Raw genomic sequence first — 16,865 nt, 5'->3', positions numbered from 1 at the left:
TATATATATATATGTATATATATATATATATATATATATATATATATATATATATATATATATATATATAAATACACTCACACAAACACATTTATACACACATGCATATATGCTATAACTATATATGTAAATATTTTAATGATTTTTTAAGCAAATTGTTATATTATTAATTAATGATATTAGTTGTATTTATAATGATTATAATTATATATAAAAAATATTTATAGAGATTTTTAAGTATTGAACTAATGCTGTTAATCTTTTAATGAAAAAAAAATTTTTCAATATCCGTTTTTCCTCCCTATTTTATTAGTTTTTATTTGTATTTTTGTTATTAATTTTAAAAAAAAAATATGTTGTATTATGTGATGATTGAGCCAATGTTTTGTGTAAAATATTATTTGTGCAAAAAATTCCTTCATCAAACTTTTTTGACGAATCCGATAAAATAATTTTTCAAATGATTGTTTATACGAATTGTTTCCATGGAATAAGTGAATAGCCATTGAAATACCCTAACGTTTAGACAGCGTGAAAACTGAACACCTAATATTCAAACTATTTTGAATAGATATTAAAAATAAATAGAATGCAGAATTAGTGATTATTTAGTGCTGGTTTACGAACAGAGCTCTCCATTAGTTATCACGGAAACAAATCAAACTTTAATTATTTTTTTTCCGAAGAATTTACGTTGTGCCATTTAGTTTAAATGTCATTTAAATTTTTACATAATAATTGTGATTGTGTAATTTCCTTCTGATAATTGTTATCGGTATGACTGCTAACAATGTGGAAGAACAACACCAAGAAAGCGATTATATTCTCTCACAAGCAGATCAGCTAATAAAAGAGAATAAAGTTGAGGAGCAACCGACATTTTTAAATGAACGTAAGAATGAAAACTTTTTTTAACAGCGGATTTTTTTTCTCCACTTGTAAAAGTTAAACATCTTGAAACATTATTTGTTAACTTTTTGGCAGAAAGAGGTTCGCATATTGATATTTCAGAATTATGATTTTCAAATACTCGTTCTACATTAGGTAACTTTTAAAATCATATAGCAGACATTGATAGACCTATAGCTTTTATATATAATATATTATAAAAATAAGTGTATGCAAATAATTATATATGTTTGAATAAATTATTCATCACCATATTTACTCCAACAAAAATTGTACAGAACATGTTACTTTCAAAAATGTCACAATAAATTAGTAAAAATTATTATAACATTTTGAGGTTTCGTTAATGTTTATTGTTAGTTGCAGTTGCAAAGTTGATAAAAATTGAAAATAGTTATATAAAGTTGCAAAAATGTCGAAAAACTTATAAGTAGAACACTTGTTCATAATGCTTACTAAAAAAACGTTATTCAGTTCCTACGTTACTAGACTTTTTGTAGTTGTTGAAAATAAAATTTTAATATTTATAAACACTTAAGAATTGCGTATTATATTGTATATTTGGCGTTTGGTTGACCGTTACCCAGTGGACACGAGAGGTAAAAAAGACGTCTTTTGAACGTTTCGGGTGTCTTTTTTAAACATTCAAGAAACGTTATTTTTTAGGTCCTGTGCCCACTGAGTAGTAATGTCAGACATTTGCCAGTTGTATTAAAGTTATTATTGATTGTATAACTAATTTTTCATTGTTGTTAAGGTGGTACTAGCCTGCAAATTTTATTTTCCGAAATAAGATCTATTTTTTTATCGATAGTAGTTAAAGAGCTGAATATAAAAAACACCATTTTTTTACTTATTTGTCACAAAAAATGCTGAGTCAGCAAAAAACATGCAGTGACAAGAACATAAACAACTTGAGTAATATTTGAGATAAAAGCTTCAAATTTTAAAAACATATAGCTAAATGGTTGGTGGAGGGTCCCGAGTAGAACTTTTTGAAAATACCGAGCAAAAGTAAAATGGCAGGTGTTAATCTGTAAAAATCATAAAAAATGGTCCGTGGGTATGTAAAATTTTAAATTCTGCTCAAAATAAAAATTATTTTTTGACTTTCTACAATATTAATGAAAAAACTTTAAAAATTTTAAAGAAAAAGAGTAAATAGTTTTTGAGATATTAATATTCTAGTTTTAAAATATTTGAAAAATATTACTCTGAGAAAAACAGCTTTTAAAATAAAAAATGTCGTAAACTAAAAAATTCTCTAAATAAAAAACATCAAAACTGACCAGAAAAATATAATTAACCACCTTCGACATTTTGTTTTGTATCAAAATAACTTTTCTACAATACCAATGAAAAAATTGTGAAAATAGGGCAAAAATATAAACAGACATGGTTGCTAAGGTAGTTGCTAGGGGTACAAAAATAACCTTGTTGCCTGTGAATACAAATTTTTGGACTTTCTATTAACTTTTGAAGAAAAGTAAAGTGGTTCTTTTGTCTAAGGATGTTCACACTGTTAGAATTTAATGGGAAAAAAAATTTTTTTTTGCTGATTTTAACAGGGTAGTACCACTAAACAGTTCCAATGGATGTTTGGCGCTGTATCTGAAAATAACTGTTACCTCTCTCACCTCTATTATCCACATAATTAAGTTAAGTGTGTTGATGTCTGCTTCTTTAAATTCTTTAAAGTTTTTCTTAATTAAATAAAGTCTGTTTCTTTAAATTTTCTTAAAGTTTCTCAAGCGTGTTATTGTAATTCTTTGTTATTTTTTTCGTGCAAGAACGGTTCCTGAAAAGAACGGTTCCTGAAAAGAACGGTTCCTGAAAGTTTACTTTTATATATATTTATATTTATACATATAAACTTAAGGAAACAAGATATAAAGCTCAAACAGCAAATATAGAATAAAGAAAAAAATAAAACATAAAATATAACAAACTTAAAAAACAAAAAGAAAACTTCAATATTTTTAGTAATTACACCAAAGGTCACTGCTAGATGCGGTAATAAGTATACAAGATCCTTTACAAAGTATTATGATATTGTTCTACTCAATATTTTTGTAATGTTCATGAAATTTCTTATTTATTAATTTTTTTTTTTTTTTGCATATTCATTTTCATACTTGGGTGCTACGAGTTACACAATGTTCTGCATAAAAGTTGTTGTACCTTAAAAGAAATAAAAAATATATATATAAATAAACAATGATTCATAAAAAAAATTTTTAAATGAATTAATTAAAAATCAATGTAAGAAAACATACTAACATTTCTCATAAAATGCAGGAGCGAAAATAGGTGGTAAGAACCTCATTACATTTTAAAAATCAAACTGACTCGATTAAAACAAACTTTTTTTCGTTTGTTTTTAATAATTTTTGTAGTTAACAATTTTAATTAGTTTTAAATTATTTTTGTAGTTAACAATTAACAGCGCAAATAAACCTATATTGCACGAGTTAATCTTGCTTTACATAGTAGCCTATATTTCACGAGTTGACTATATTATGCATGACTTAACTATATATTGCATGTGTATATGTTGCATAATCATAAATTGCTTGTGTATAAGTTATTAACTAAAGATATTTTAATGGAAATCTTTGACTATATTTGATCTTCTATTATTTTTATACATGGATGTTATAGACTTGTCGTTGATTTAATAAGATTTTCAACATCTTAATTAAAATTAGCTGCTATTATTTCTGCATGTTTAAGAGTTTTAATTGCTTCCACGGGAGTAAAATGAAATAAATTTTATTTCCAGATTCCATACAAACAGCTGAAAGTTTTTCTTTCAAAGTTACTTGAAATCTTACAATGGGACTAAGTTTAATAATTTGATTTAATTGACATTAAATCAATCAAGTTCAATGTTATTAAACCCAGAGATGACTTTTCTTGTGCTCCAGAGAGCTTTAAACTCTTTACAATGGTCAAGTTTTTAAAACTTTTAGTTCTAAGCTGCCAACTTTTTTATGGAATTTCATTACGTTTAAGAAAACACAAGGGGCGTTGGTCTGATAATGACTCAAAAAATCTTTCTAACAGATCAGTCTCAAAAACATTTGGAATTCTAAAGAAAAATTAAAAAAATGTTAAGTCACTTTTTATCATCAGAAGTTGTTATATCTACATCAGTAAACGTTTCGGCATTTATTGCAGCTGTAGCATCTTCAGACACCATATATCTATGCGAGAAAATGTTACACTTTAAAGAAACAAACAATAGCAATAAAATTTATATAATCACATTAATTTCATACATATTTAATAATATAAAAGCTAGACTTTATGCACATACACATACACACACAGAGGGTGTTTGTACATATAACTTGACATAACTTGATTTATAACCGATTATACCTTGAATATTGCCTTCTTTGGGGGTATCAAACCCTTACGCTCTCCCGTAAAAATGTCCTTGCACACATACACGCACTTACATTTGCAATATGTATGGTGTTGTAATTTTTTTATTAGCTTCACCAGGCTCCACTAAGAGTAACAGCAAACCTTCATTGTTCTATCATTTGATTTTATTTTATTACCAAAAGTTTGTTCTTCTAACCTATAAGGTTAAACTCATCCTACTCGAGTTTTGGTTTTTTTAAATATAACTTTACTGTCACTATTTTTGAAACGTGTTTTTCAGCATTTTTTTTCTTAGTTTTGTATCCTGGTTTCAACCTTTTCGTGCAACTTTTTTTAATAGATTGCATTTTTTACATTTGCAAAAATTAAAAAAAAAGAAAAGTAAATTAAAAGGAAAACAAATTCTTTGGTTTGAGGAGGCTGAATAAGTGCGAATTTCATAACTGCGAATCTGCATAAGTGCGAAGCAGTTGCAAAGACTGGCATAAGACATGTGCAAACTGGCACAAGCGCGAACTGGCATAAGTGCGCCGAAAGAATTTGCAAACATTGGATAAGTGCGAATTGGCATAAGTGCGAACTGGCATAAGTGCGAATTGGCATAAGTGCGAACTTGCCAATTCGCCACTTATGCCAATTTGCACTTATGCCAATGTTTGCAAATTCTTTCGGCGCACTTATGCTAATTCGCGCTTGTGCCAGTTCGCACTTATGCCAGTTTTTGCAATTGATTCGCACATATGCCAGTTCGCACTTATGCCAGTTCGCACTTATGCCAATGTTTGCAAATTCTTTTGGCGCACTTATGCCAGTTCGCGCTTGTGCTAGTTCGCACTTATGCCAGTTTTTGCAAGTGATTCGCACTTATGCCAGTTCGCGCTTGTGCCAGTTCGCATTTATGCCAGTTCGCACTTATGCCAGTCGCACTTATGCAGATTCGCAGTTATGAAATTCGCACTTATTCAGTCGCCCCTTTGGTTTCCTTAAGACAAACAAAACCACGGGTTTTTTTATAAAAATACTCTCAAAAATTGTGATAGAAGTTTATTTGATTATAGCTGAGGGTCTAAACTTGTTCTGAGTTTGATCCCACCACCAGAGCTTTATCTTCTTTGCGAGATTTTATTATACAGTGTTGTTATAAATTTTTTTATACAGTGTTGGCCATAAGCAAAATATAGACTTGGAAAGCTAAATATTTACATGCAGCCATTTTACAGCGGTCAACTTGGGAAAAGATTGCTAAAATATGTTTTTGATTATATCTGGTCAAAAAAATCGTCGTTTTTAAAAAGTAAACGTTCTTTATTTTAGTTCATGGTGTAATTTTAAATATAATACTAAATACAAACCCCAGAAAAACCCTTTAAACCTCTAATGGTTAAAATAATTTATTAAAAATAAGTAAATAATTGCTACATAATAATCGTAGTTTTTTATATTTTAATAAAATTATCCGGATTTATTTAGTTTTGGCAATTATGAATTAGTTCAGATGAGTCTTAAAAAAATTTAAAATGCGATGTGTTTTATATGTTTAAATGACTGAGTGAAAGAATTATAAATCAAAGGCACAAATTCTTTGAATTTTGCGCTTTTGAATGAATTTTAAAAAATCTTTTAATTTTCAAACTGAATTATTCCAAATTTCAAATTAGCATTAAATTTAAAATTATTTAAAACTAAATTTAAATTCAAATTAAATTTAAAATCTAAAATTATTCAAAATTTAATATGATTTTATATCATTAAATAAATTTAATTTAATATAATTTAATATAACTTAATATAAACACCTTGAGTTACAAAACTTTAGAAAAGATTTCTTTAAAGTTAGAAATTGTTTGTCACCGGTGACTTGGCTTATGAGACCATTAGGTAATTATATGACCATTAATTCTTTTGTGGCTATTACTGATGCGACAGTATGTTCAGATTCAATTGGACCTTTTAAAACCAATATTTGCAAGTTTTTCCAATAATTTTTTTCAGGTTTAATTTTCAACCATTTTTTCGGTTTGCTGCGTGAATTAATTTCAAGATCCCCTTTGACCTTTTCAAAGTAGATCTTTCAAGTTTTTTATTATTTGGCAAAATATAAAAAATTTTAATTTTGTCCTTTTTGTAGCCATATTGTGAGGAAACGGAAACTTTGAAAACAAAACCTTTTCACCTTAGGAAAAAACTTCCGTAGTAGACAAAAAAAGCTTTTTAAATTCCAAAAACAACATTAAAGTTTTTTTTTAAAAAAAAGCAAAATGAATATAAGATTAATAAAATAAACTAAAAAAACTTTGTGAGAGCATTTACACCATCAATTTTATATTCATTTGCTTTTTCTTTTTAAATGTAAAAAAAAAAAAAAAAAAAAAGAAAAGAAAAAAAAACTTGTTTCTCGTGCAGTTGAACTCTGTTAATTTTAACTCCTATAATTAGAAAGATTATTAAAATCATTAAAACGCACTAGACAACCGAACTTTCCAAACACTCAGATGAGTCCCATAATTATTAATTTTATAGTAACAATCTTGTACTATATCTAGAAACTGATCTACTAGTACTGATCAAGAAATTTTTAAAAAAATAAACCGCAATAATATATTACAGATTAACATATTGCGCTATAAGCTTCGTGAACAGTAATGCATTTCCACATGGCTCTAAAAAATCTTAATACAAAACATAAAAATACTTTGTTTCTTGCATTGCGTCTCTTTGATAGTAGCGCCATTAAAAAAGATTTTTTGTTAAGGGCATTACAATCTTTTTTTATTTTTATTTTTTTTTAATTTGAAAAAAGATTTAAAGCAAAATCTTTTTTTTAATTTCTTTCTGAACGAAAAGTTGTATTTTTAAAACTTCAAATAATGGTTTTATAATTTATAGCTAACGAAATTGAAAGCGAAATCACTGTAAACCACGAAAGCGAACCACCTACGGAAGAGGATGAAGCATTAAAGGTGACCAAAGAATATGATGATAAAGACTACTTTGAAAAACCAAAATATATTGGAGAAGATGAAAAAACATCGGCGGTAAGTTTTAATTTTTTTACTTTTTTGTTATATAATTCAACAGCTTACAAAATGCACTAAAACTATGATAATAATTAACTGCCTCAGTTAATTATTACTATATATTAACTATAAATTGATTGCCTCAACAACACAATAGTTGCCTCATTTAACAACAAATTTGAGAGAGCAAAGCAAGACAATATTGTATCAAAACCAACAACAGAAAGATTTATAGTGCGATGTGTTTTTTAAAAAAAACTCACTTATTTTATATTAATTGTAACTAATCATAATGAACATATCTACTATTCGACTAAGAAAGTCGAAAAACATGTTTTTATAACTAATAATAAACTAAATTGACACAACCAAGTAATAAAAGTTGCAAAAACATTTCAACAAAATTTTGAGTATACTTAATGGGGCCTTAGGAAACTGGGAAGTTTTAAAATCGATAGTTTTGAACAATATTATACAAATTTCAACTTAATGTATGCAAGAAAATATACTTACTGAATTATACTTAAATACAAGACATAGCTTTTTATAAATTGTGTATAAAACAATAAATAGTTGGGATGATGAAACCGTTACTGTAAAAACGAGGAATAGCTTTAAAAGTTAAAAATTTACACGGAGTTCTTAAATAAATTATAAAAAATCATATAATTTATGAAGGGTCAAAATAGGTTTACATGCAGTTTTGCCTAATATTTAAAAGGTCTCAAAATACAACAAGTTTTTATTAAATAAATGTTTTTAAAATTTTTTATTTGTTTTAGAATTCTCTATCAATAAGTCAGTTACGCGACAGCCCAACCACTTTACCAGAGGAAAGGCTGAAGTTTACTTTAAAGCATCCGCTTAAAAGTGATCACACTTGTCCTCAATGTAACGAAGCAATGAGATACCCAGTACAATTTAGTGAGTGTAAACACAGAGTGTGCTCTGCGTGCTTTCATGAATTTTTTAGGTAATATTTTTACAAACTCTATTAACTGCAATCAAAATTGTGACTTTACTCTTAATTTTATGAAGACTGCTTGTATATTCATATATCTTGGTGCCTTCATTCACATTAGGAATTGTCCATAAATTACGTCTCGCAGTTTTTGACCGTTTTTGACTCCCTCCCCCTACCGCGTTACAACATCGTAACACTTTAATAACAAATTCCGTATGAGTCGTCACAAAACTAACAACACCTCCCCCACCTTTCCCAAGAGCGTGACTTAATTTATGGACGACTCCTTATATTTTTATAAACACTGTTTTGTGCAATTACGTAATACAAAAGCTATACTATTTTATTAAAATCATTTTTTATGTACCATTTTATAAACCAGAATTTAGAAAACGTGAAAATGTGCAGTTTAAATTTACTACTCCTTTTATGTTACACCATAACTCGCACCTTTACTTTTGTTACACCATTTTATTTTTTTTTGAAAATTTTAGTTAAATTTTTGCATATATTTATTTTTTATTCAAGCATTCTATAATATATATATATATATATATATATATATATATATATATATATATATATATATATATATATATATATATATATATTATATAGAATGCTTTTAAAAAGTTACCAACACCGATTCATACAAGTTTAATGTTGTTTTTGGAATATTTACTTTTAGAACAGAACCACGATGCCCAGTAGATCAAGGAAAAATTAATCGAGAAAAAGTATTCTCTTATGCTTTTACCTTTTTTTTTTAATTTTTACTAATTATTAAACCTTAAATTGAAACCTTTTTTTACATAACTTAAATCTTTTTAAAATTTTGTTTTAGGCATTTTTAGACAAGTCGTTAACAGAAACTATTATGAAATTGGAGATACTATGCAATTTTCAAGAATGGGGATGTAAATGGGAGGGAACATTTGGTGAAGGTCAGGTAATGTGGAATATAATCTAAAATATAATAATATTTTGCCATATAATTATTATTATCGGATCAAGCATTAATACTAAACTGTTATAAAACAAAATAAAATGATTGCGCAAAGCATTAACGCATCATACGTTAAGTAAGTTTACAAAATTTCGAGAACTTTATTTTTTACTAAAAACTTCTAAAACTGTCTGATTTTTTTCTTTTATAGAGATAAAAAATTAGTTTAGTTATAAATTATTTTTTTTCATTTTTTAAGAAATAAAAATTAAATAATAACAATAAAGACTGATTTTTAAATTTATTAATTCAAAGAATCATTTGTCTTTAGTCGCACTTCGAAAAATGCGATTACACAAACATTCTATGCAATCATGACTGTGGAGCAAAGTTTCAAAGAAGATTTTTGCAAAGGCACTTAGATAAAGACTGTCCAAAAAAAATAATATCTTGCGCGTTTTGCGAGGAAAGATGTTTAAGAGAAGAAAAAAAGGTAAGTTGTTTAAAAACAAAAGTGTTAACAAAGGTAGATTGAAATTAAATTAATTTTATAAAGTATTTGAAATTTTAGGCTCATTTAGAAGACTGCCAAAAGGTACCTCTTCCTTGTCCAAATAAATGTGACAAAAAGCTTACTATACCCCGCGATGAACTTGATAACCACATTGAAGTTGATTGTCCTCGCACAAAGGTTTTATGCCAGTTTGAAGAAATAGGCTGCCCTCATCGAGTAAGTTTTTTCTTTTGTGTGTTTTTTCGTTTGTGTGTTTTTCTATTTTGAAACTAGAGTTTAACTTTAACTTGATTTAGTGCAGCCGTGAGCGTCTTCAAAAACACAATAAAACGGGTATTATTGCGCATGTACGTTTGTTATACGACGTTGTCATGAAACAGAGTCAACGGTTGGATCAACACCACGAATTGCTACATGACCATGGAGCACTGCTTGAAGCACATCAAGCTTTAATTGATGAAATTCAGCAATCAGCAAAGTAACTAAAAAACAATTTAAATTTTTTTTTTTGATATATGGTTTTGCTAAGACTTTTTTGTAAATATATATTTTATTGCAACACCTGACAAACACTGATTTTTTTTTTTTTTTGTTAATTTAGAACTCAGTTGGTTTGGCGAATAGAGGAATTTTCTCGCAAGATGAAAGAAGCAAAATCTGGCAATGTAACAACATTATTTAGTCCACCGTTTCACACAAGCAAACATGGTTATCGTATGTGTGCATCATTATGCCTGAATGGCGATGGAAAAGGAAAAGGAACCCATATATCAGTTTTTGTTAGTATTCTTAAAGGTAAAAAGCTAGTTTTTTTTTCAATGGACTTTTCAGTGCTTAGTGCAATTTTTGAAAATTGTAAGTTGTTAATTATTTTTCAGGCGCATTCGATTCTTTATTAAAATGGCCCTTTGATTATCGCATTAAATTTTATCTACTTGATCAAAACCCTGTTATTGAAAAACGCTCTCATAAGAAGTTCAATATTAAACCAAATCCATGCCAAGAAAATTTGCCTTTTCTTGGATGTCCTAAGATGGAGAAAAATGCCTCTTTTGGCGCTGCAAAGTTTTGCAAGCAGTCGGATCTTGAAGACCAGCCAACTTTAATTAAAGATGACGTCATATATTTGAAAATATCGTGCGATTGTGGTGCAGGGGCGGAGTTTTAAAAAATTTAGTTTACAAAAATTTAAAAATTGAATAAGTAAAAATAAGTTAAACTTTTATCTTATTACATTATAAATCTTTGAGATGAAAATTTATGTTTTTATTATTTTCTATTAATAATTAATTTATTATTATGAGCGAATTCGTTAATTTTTTTTCGAACAAGATTCAGCATCAGATAAATTTATTTTTGTGTATATCATTGTTAATAAAAAAATATAATTGTAATGAATAAATTTGCTATAATATCTTTGTAATTAATTTTATGTTGTTTTTCGCATTGAGTCACTAAAAGGAGATAAATTTCTAATAAAAAATTTTAATGACAAGAAAAATCTTTTTTAAATAAAAACTTTAAATAAACATTTTCAAAGCTTTATGTTACACAAACATTTTTTTCCATAAAAGTTAATTTTAAATACGTAACAAAAATTAAAAAGGGAAAGAATTTGTAACTTTTTTTTCTGATACTTAAACTTATTCAATACTTATAACTATGGAAAACATTATTTTTAAATGTTCAATGTATGGTAATTGTATAATATATGATCATGTTTAAGAACTTACTTCATTGTCACTGTTTGGTTGTAAACATAAAATGTTTAGGAAATGCAACTTAATTGTACAACATTGTCTCAGGGTGGGTAATTAGGATTCACCTCAAAATTAAAGAAAATTATTGCAAAATCCTAAAATAAAAACAAATGTTAAAAAACCAAAATGGCGGTTCATTGATTTTATTAGTAATTACACAGACAAATTTTTTCTTTTTTAAAAATCTTTTGCAAACGTTTTTTTAAATGGCATTTTCTATTCTAATTTCCAATTGAAAGAATCTTTTTTTGTTTATCACACTTGGTTCGACGTTTTAAACACTACACAGTAAGAGCCGGGCTTGTAATTAAAGTAAAAACACGTGGAAGTAGTTATTACTTCCATTGTGGATATCGCATAGCCTTTAAAAAAAGCACGTTTCTCCAATTTATACAAAATAATGTTAATAATGGTTTTGTAATCCAAAACAAGAGAACTTAGTTTAAAAATAAATTGTAATATTACAAGATGAATTGGCATTTCAACCATTGCCTTATGGGAAAGGACGCCCCCCTCAAAAACCAAAAATTTAACAATTATAAAAATGCAAAGAAAAAATATATTTTAAAATAAAAATTGTAATTAATCTGTGTTTTCCAAATTTAATAGATAACCTAACCAAAACATTATGATATTTTAAATTAGTTAAAAACAATCTTATTAGCGTACAAATAATAATTTAAAATTTGATTTTGTTTTGGTATTTATATATATCGAAGTGTTGCATTAGGTGACCTACCGCGCTTCCATTACTGAATGTACCAATTATTTATCTATATTGTGCAGTTGCGGTTTCATGGTAGGGCTTCCAGTTCGAACATGTTCAGGTTCGAAGGTTCGAACTTTTGGCATTTAAGATGTTCAGGTTCAAACTTTTTTTCTCTAAAAGTTCAAACATGTATATATATGAAAATTAGGTTCTCTCTTAGGTCTCTATTATCATTTTTTTAACAGTTTAACCAAAATCTATAAAAAATATGTAAACTAATGATATAGAACGTTACATTTATGTTTCAAAATTAAAATAGTTACATGCGTTACATATTTTTAATTGTTAAAGAAATACCATGGTGATACCTATAAAATAATTCGTTAAAATTTCTAAATTAAAAAAAAAAAGACGAGTTAATATTTGACGAGCTAACAAAAGTTTTAGTTGTACGAAATAAAAAATATGGATACGTTTAAAGATGTAAGTTCAACTAGAAGGTCTGAGGCACGGGGCTACTTCAAACTTTCCAAAGAATTACTGAGTTCAAAGTGTAAAATCTGTCAAATTATTCTCAAAACACCTGGCTCAACAACAACAACAGCTATTACAAGGCATTTAAAAATAAAATACAAAATTGAAATTCTTAAATCCAATAACTCTGCACCCGAGGCAACATCAAACATTCCTGCTTCCAAAATACTACAAATTGAAAGTTTTTTCAAAGATGACCATAAAACTCTATCTGAAATTTTGAGTCGACTTTCAGCTATTGATAGAATAAGCTTTCTCACCATTGCTAAAAGTGAAAGCAATCGGCATTTCGTACCCAGGGATACCAAATTCCTCAAATCATTTGCGATCTTTACATTAAATACTTCAGGTTAGTCAAGAAACAAGTTATAAGTTCTTTAAAAATGAAACTTGAAGATAAACGTAAACTTAGTCTTACATTTGATGAGTATACTTCAGCAAAAAAAAAAAAATATATAAACTTAAATCTACATCATAATAAAGGATTTTAATCTCTTGGAATGTTAAGAACCCAAGGTACAATGCCATCAACAAAAGCCATCAAATTGATCAGTGATTAATTCATTTGATTTGAATTTGGACAAAGACATTGTAGCTTCTGTTACTGATGGAGCTAGCTTAATGAAAAAAAATTGGTCGTGTCTGACTTAATCTGAATATAAAATGTGTTACAACCACGCTATTTATCTATGTGTAATTGAGGTGCTTTTTACAAAAAACAAAGTTGATGCACATGGTTCTGATAATAACCCTGTTAATTATGATATGGAAGCTGTAGATTATGATCAAGGTTACAGTGATGATGAAGACGGGACTGAAGTCGATGATAATATTCAAACTGTTCATGCAGTTAGTGAAGATTCTGTTTCATTATTAAAACGTGAATATTAAAAAACTGTGGCAAAAGTATGAAAATTGGTTAAAAAATTTTGGAGATCGCCAGTGAGCAATAATGATGAACTTCAACCAGATGTAATTGAAAAGTTTGCAGTACTATTAATATGCTTGAACAATTTTTGGAGGTGCAAACAGAAGTAAAAATAGCTCTGATTAGTATGAATATTGATTCCTCTAACTAAAGATGAGCTTGATGTCATATATGAAATTTGTGTTGCTTTAAAGCCACTAAAATTGGCCATTAATGCTCTTTTAAAAGAAAATGCTGATCTTTTGTATTCTAAAACTGTAAATGAATTTACAAGAAAAAAACTGAAGCTAATACACCTAATAGCCAAAAAAACTGAAAGAAATAGTTCGAACATGTTCAAACTCGAACTTTTATAAAAAAAGTTCTTACTGGAAACCCTATTTTAAGGTGTCTTTTTGAAGTGTTTTGTAATGGTGAAACATCTCTTATACTTTCAATTTAAAACATCTTCCGTTGCAATAAGACAAACAGAAATTATGTTTATAAGCTGCTTATCAACAAAGCATAAATTTATTACTGGTCGTAAAATATTTGGGATAAAAAGGTTTTCCAAAAATTATGTCAACCATGTGATGACATAAATAATATCAGTCTGAAAAACATTGCACCAAGATTAGATTTACTATTATTGTTTGTAAAACATATTTTACAAAAAAATGAACACGTTAAATATTTTACTGTTCTATTAGTTCCATTGATATTTAGATATTTTACTGTTCTATTAGCCTTATTGATACACCGCTGCAGTTTGATGTGAGGAGTCAACAAATTCTTTTGAATTATTTTTCAAACTTCTTTAAATTTAATCTTTATCTTTTTAACTGCCATACAGTCATATAAACCAGAGGTGTAACGGATATGGTTTTTTATGTAACGGATATGCCGGATATTAATTTTTATATCCGGCCGGATATGCCTGACATGCCGGTATATGCTGATATTGAATATCATTATTTGCCTAATCAGAATAGAATTGAGTAAAAGGATTAATTTTTAGTGAGTTATTTTGTATACAATATCATTTAGAGTGACAATAGGCATACTCAATGACAGATTAAAGGGTGCAGCTTTCCCCGGCCCTCTAAAATTGGAACTCAGCAGGGGCACCCAGCTATTTTAATATATGTTATTACATTTGCGGGTCTAATCAAGCCTTTTGTAAATTATGTCCTTTTTATTGTTTCATTGAATTATTATTATCTAAACTTTTTAAGCTAAATTTCTAATATTTTTAGCTGTCATATACATACTTTCATATTATGTATATATATATATATATATATATATATATATATATATATATATATATATATATATATATATATATATATATATATATATATATATATATATATATATATATATGTATATATATATATATATGTATATATATATATATATATATTTGTATAAAAATACATTTACATATTTATATATATATATTTATATATATATATATATATATATATATTTATATATATATATATATATATAAATATATATATATATATATATATATGTATATATATGTGTGTATATATATATATATATATATATATAGATATATATATATATATATATATAATATATATATACACGCATATATATACATATATATATATATATAAAATACATATATATATATATATATACATACATATATATATATATATATATTTAATTTAATAATGAGGAGCTTCAAATGGTCATTATATAAAATAAATGACGCAAGTGATGCGTATGCAACCTGTAATATCTGTAAAGAAACAATTAAACGTGGAACTAAGGAGGCTGGGCAAAAGTGTTTTAGTACGACACCTCTGCATAAGCATATTAAAATAAATCATCCAAAAGAATATCGTAAAGAAAGAAATAAAAGTGAACAGAAAAGAACAGCTCAGCTCACACCGGCAGTTTTCTCAACTGGTACAACAGAAAGTGAGGAAATCGCTCGTGAAACTTCTAAGCAGACTTCAATAGATGAGTATTTAAAGTCAAAAAAAGTATGGAACATTAATGATTCTAAATCCCAAGCTATTCATCGTAAAATTGGGTTAATGATAGCCTTAGACAACCAGCCGTTTACTTTAGTTGAAGATACAGGTTTCAATAATTTAATAAATCATCTAGAACCTAGATATTCCTTACCAAGTAGAATATATTTTCCCCAAACAATAACTCCTCAATTTTACATGGAATTAAAGAATAAAATTTCTATTAAGTTAAAAAAAGCAAATCACATAAGCTTTTCTTCAGATATATGGACATGCCCGATATCTCACGAATCATTTATTTCATTGTCAGGCCACTGTATTGATAAAGATTTTAACAGAGTTGATGTGGTATTACATGCTTCTCATTTTTCTAAAAGCCATACTGGAGTAAACATATCTGAAAAGTTAGAAAGTATGTGGGATAGCTGGAAAATTCAAGTTGAAAGACGACACCTTCTTGTAAGAGATGGTGCTAGCAATATGGTTAAAGGGAGTAATCTAGCCGAAATTCCATCAATCCATTGTACCATTCATTTACTTCAATTAGTTGTTTCAGATTCAATCATGAGTGAAAATATTGTAATTGATGTCCTTGCAAAATGTTGTCGACTTGTAACTCATTTCAATCATTCGTCCCTAGCAAGTAGCAATTTTAAGAAAATTCAGCAACAACAAAATCTTGACAATCTTTGTCTTGTTCAAGATGTCCCAACAAGATGGAACAGCACTTATTTGATGCTTGAAAGATTAAACAAATTTAAAATTCCAGTTCAACTTCATTGAAGGCTTGGATGCAAGAAGAACGATTTCCTCTATTAAAAGAAATTGCTTTAAAACACCTATGCACTCCAGCATAATCCGTATTTTCAGAAAGAATATTCTCAGAATATGGTAACATCTATGAGAAAAAAAGATCTAGATTATTACCTAAAACAGGAGAAATGCTTTTAATTATTCATCACAATGGTAGGAAAATAGATAAACTTTTATTTGCATTTACTTATTTGAAATTAGTTATTTGTTGAAATTTTGTTTGTTATTTTCTATGTATTTTTTCTTTCTTATGTAATATAAGACTTGTTGCTTCATAAAGTTTGTTAATTGGAGTTACGAGCCATCCATAAAGTATGTAGACACGCATGGAGTGTGGGAATACCAAATTATCATATCCGGCCATATCCGGCCGGATAAATAATA

At 27.5% G+C, this 16,865-nt stretch overlaps 2 protein-coding genes across 2 annotated transcripts; both read left to right on the top strand.

Moving 5' to 3' along the window:
- Positions 1–632: 632 nt before the first annotated feature.
- On the top strand, positions 633–11,475 carry LOC100206491 (TNF receptor-associated factor 4). Its single transcript, XM_065807621.1, has 10 exons — positions 633–892; positions 7,189–7,337; positions 8,102–8,292; positions 8,972–9,020; positions 9,128–9,232; positions 9,561–9,722; positions 9,801–9,959; positions 10,040–10,221; positions 10,345–10,538; positions 10,622–11,475. The coding sequence occupies exons 1-10, from the start codon at positions 778–780 to the stop codon at positions 10,909–10,911; spliced, it is 1,596 nt and encodes a 531-aa protein (XP_065663693.1). The 5' UTR covers positions 633–777; the 3' UTR covers positions 10,912–11,475.
- Positions 11,476–15,362: 3,887 nt separating this feature from the next.
- Positions 15,363–16,451, top strand: LOC136086228 (zinc finger BED domain-containing protein 4-like). The gene has a single exon (XM_065808515.1). It carries the CDS (start codon positions 15,363–15,365, stop codon positions 16,449–16,451), a length of 1,089 nt encoding a protein of 362 aa, XP_065664587.1.
- The last annotated feature ends 414 nt before the right edge of the window (positions 16,452–16,865 follow it).

Source organism: Hydra vulgaris, chromosome 10, assembly GCF_038396675.1.
Source record: "Hydra vulgaris chromosome 10, alternate assembly HydraT2T_AEP".
In the NCBI taxonomy this organism is placed as follows: domain Eukaryota; kingdom Metazoa; phylum Cnidaria; class Hydrozoa; order Anthoathecata; family Hydridae; genus Hydra; species Hydra vulgaris.
The sequence above is the reverse complement of the archived record's forward strand: the minus strand, read 5'-3'. Positions and strand labels throughout refer to the sequence as shown.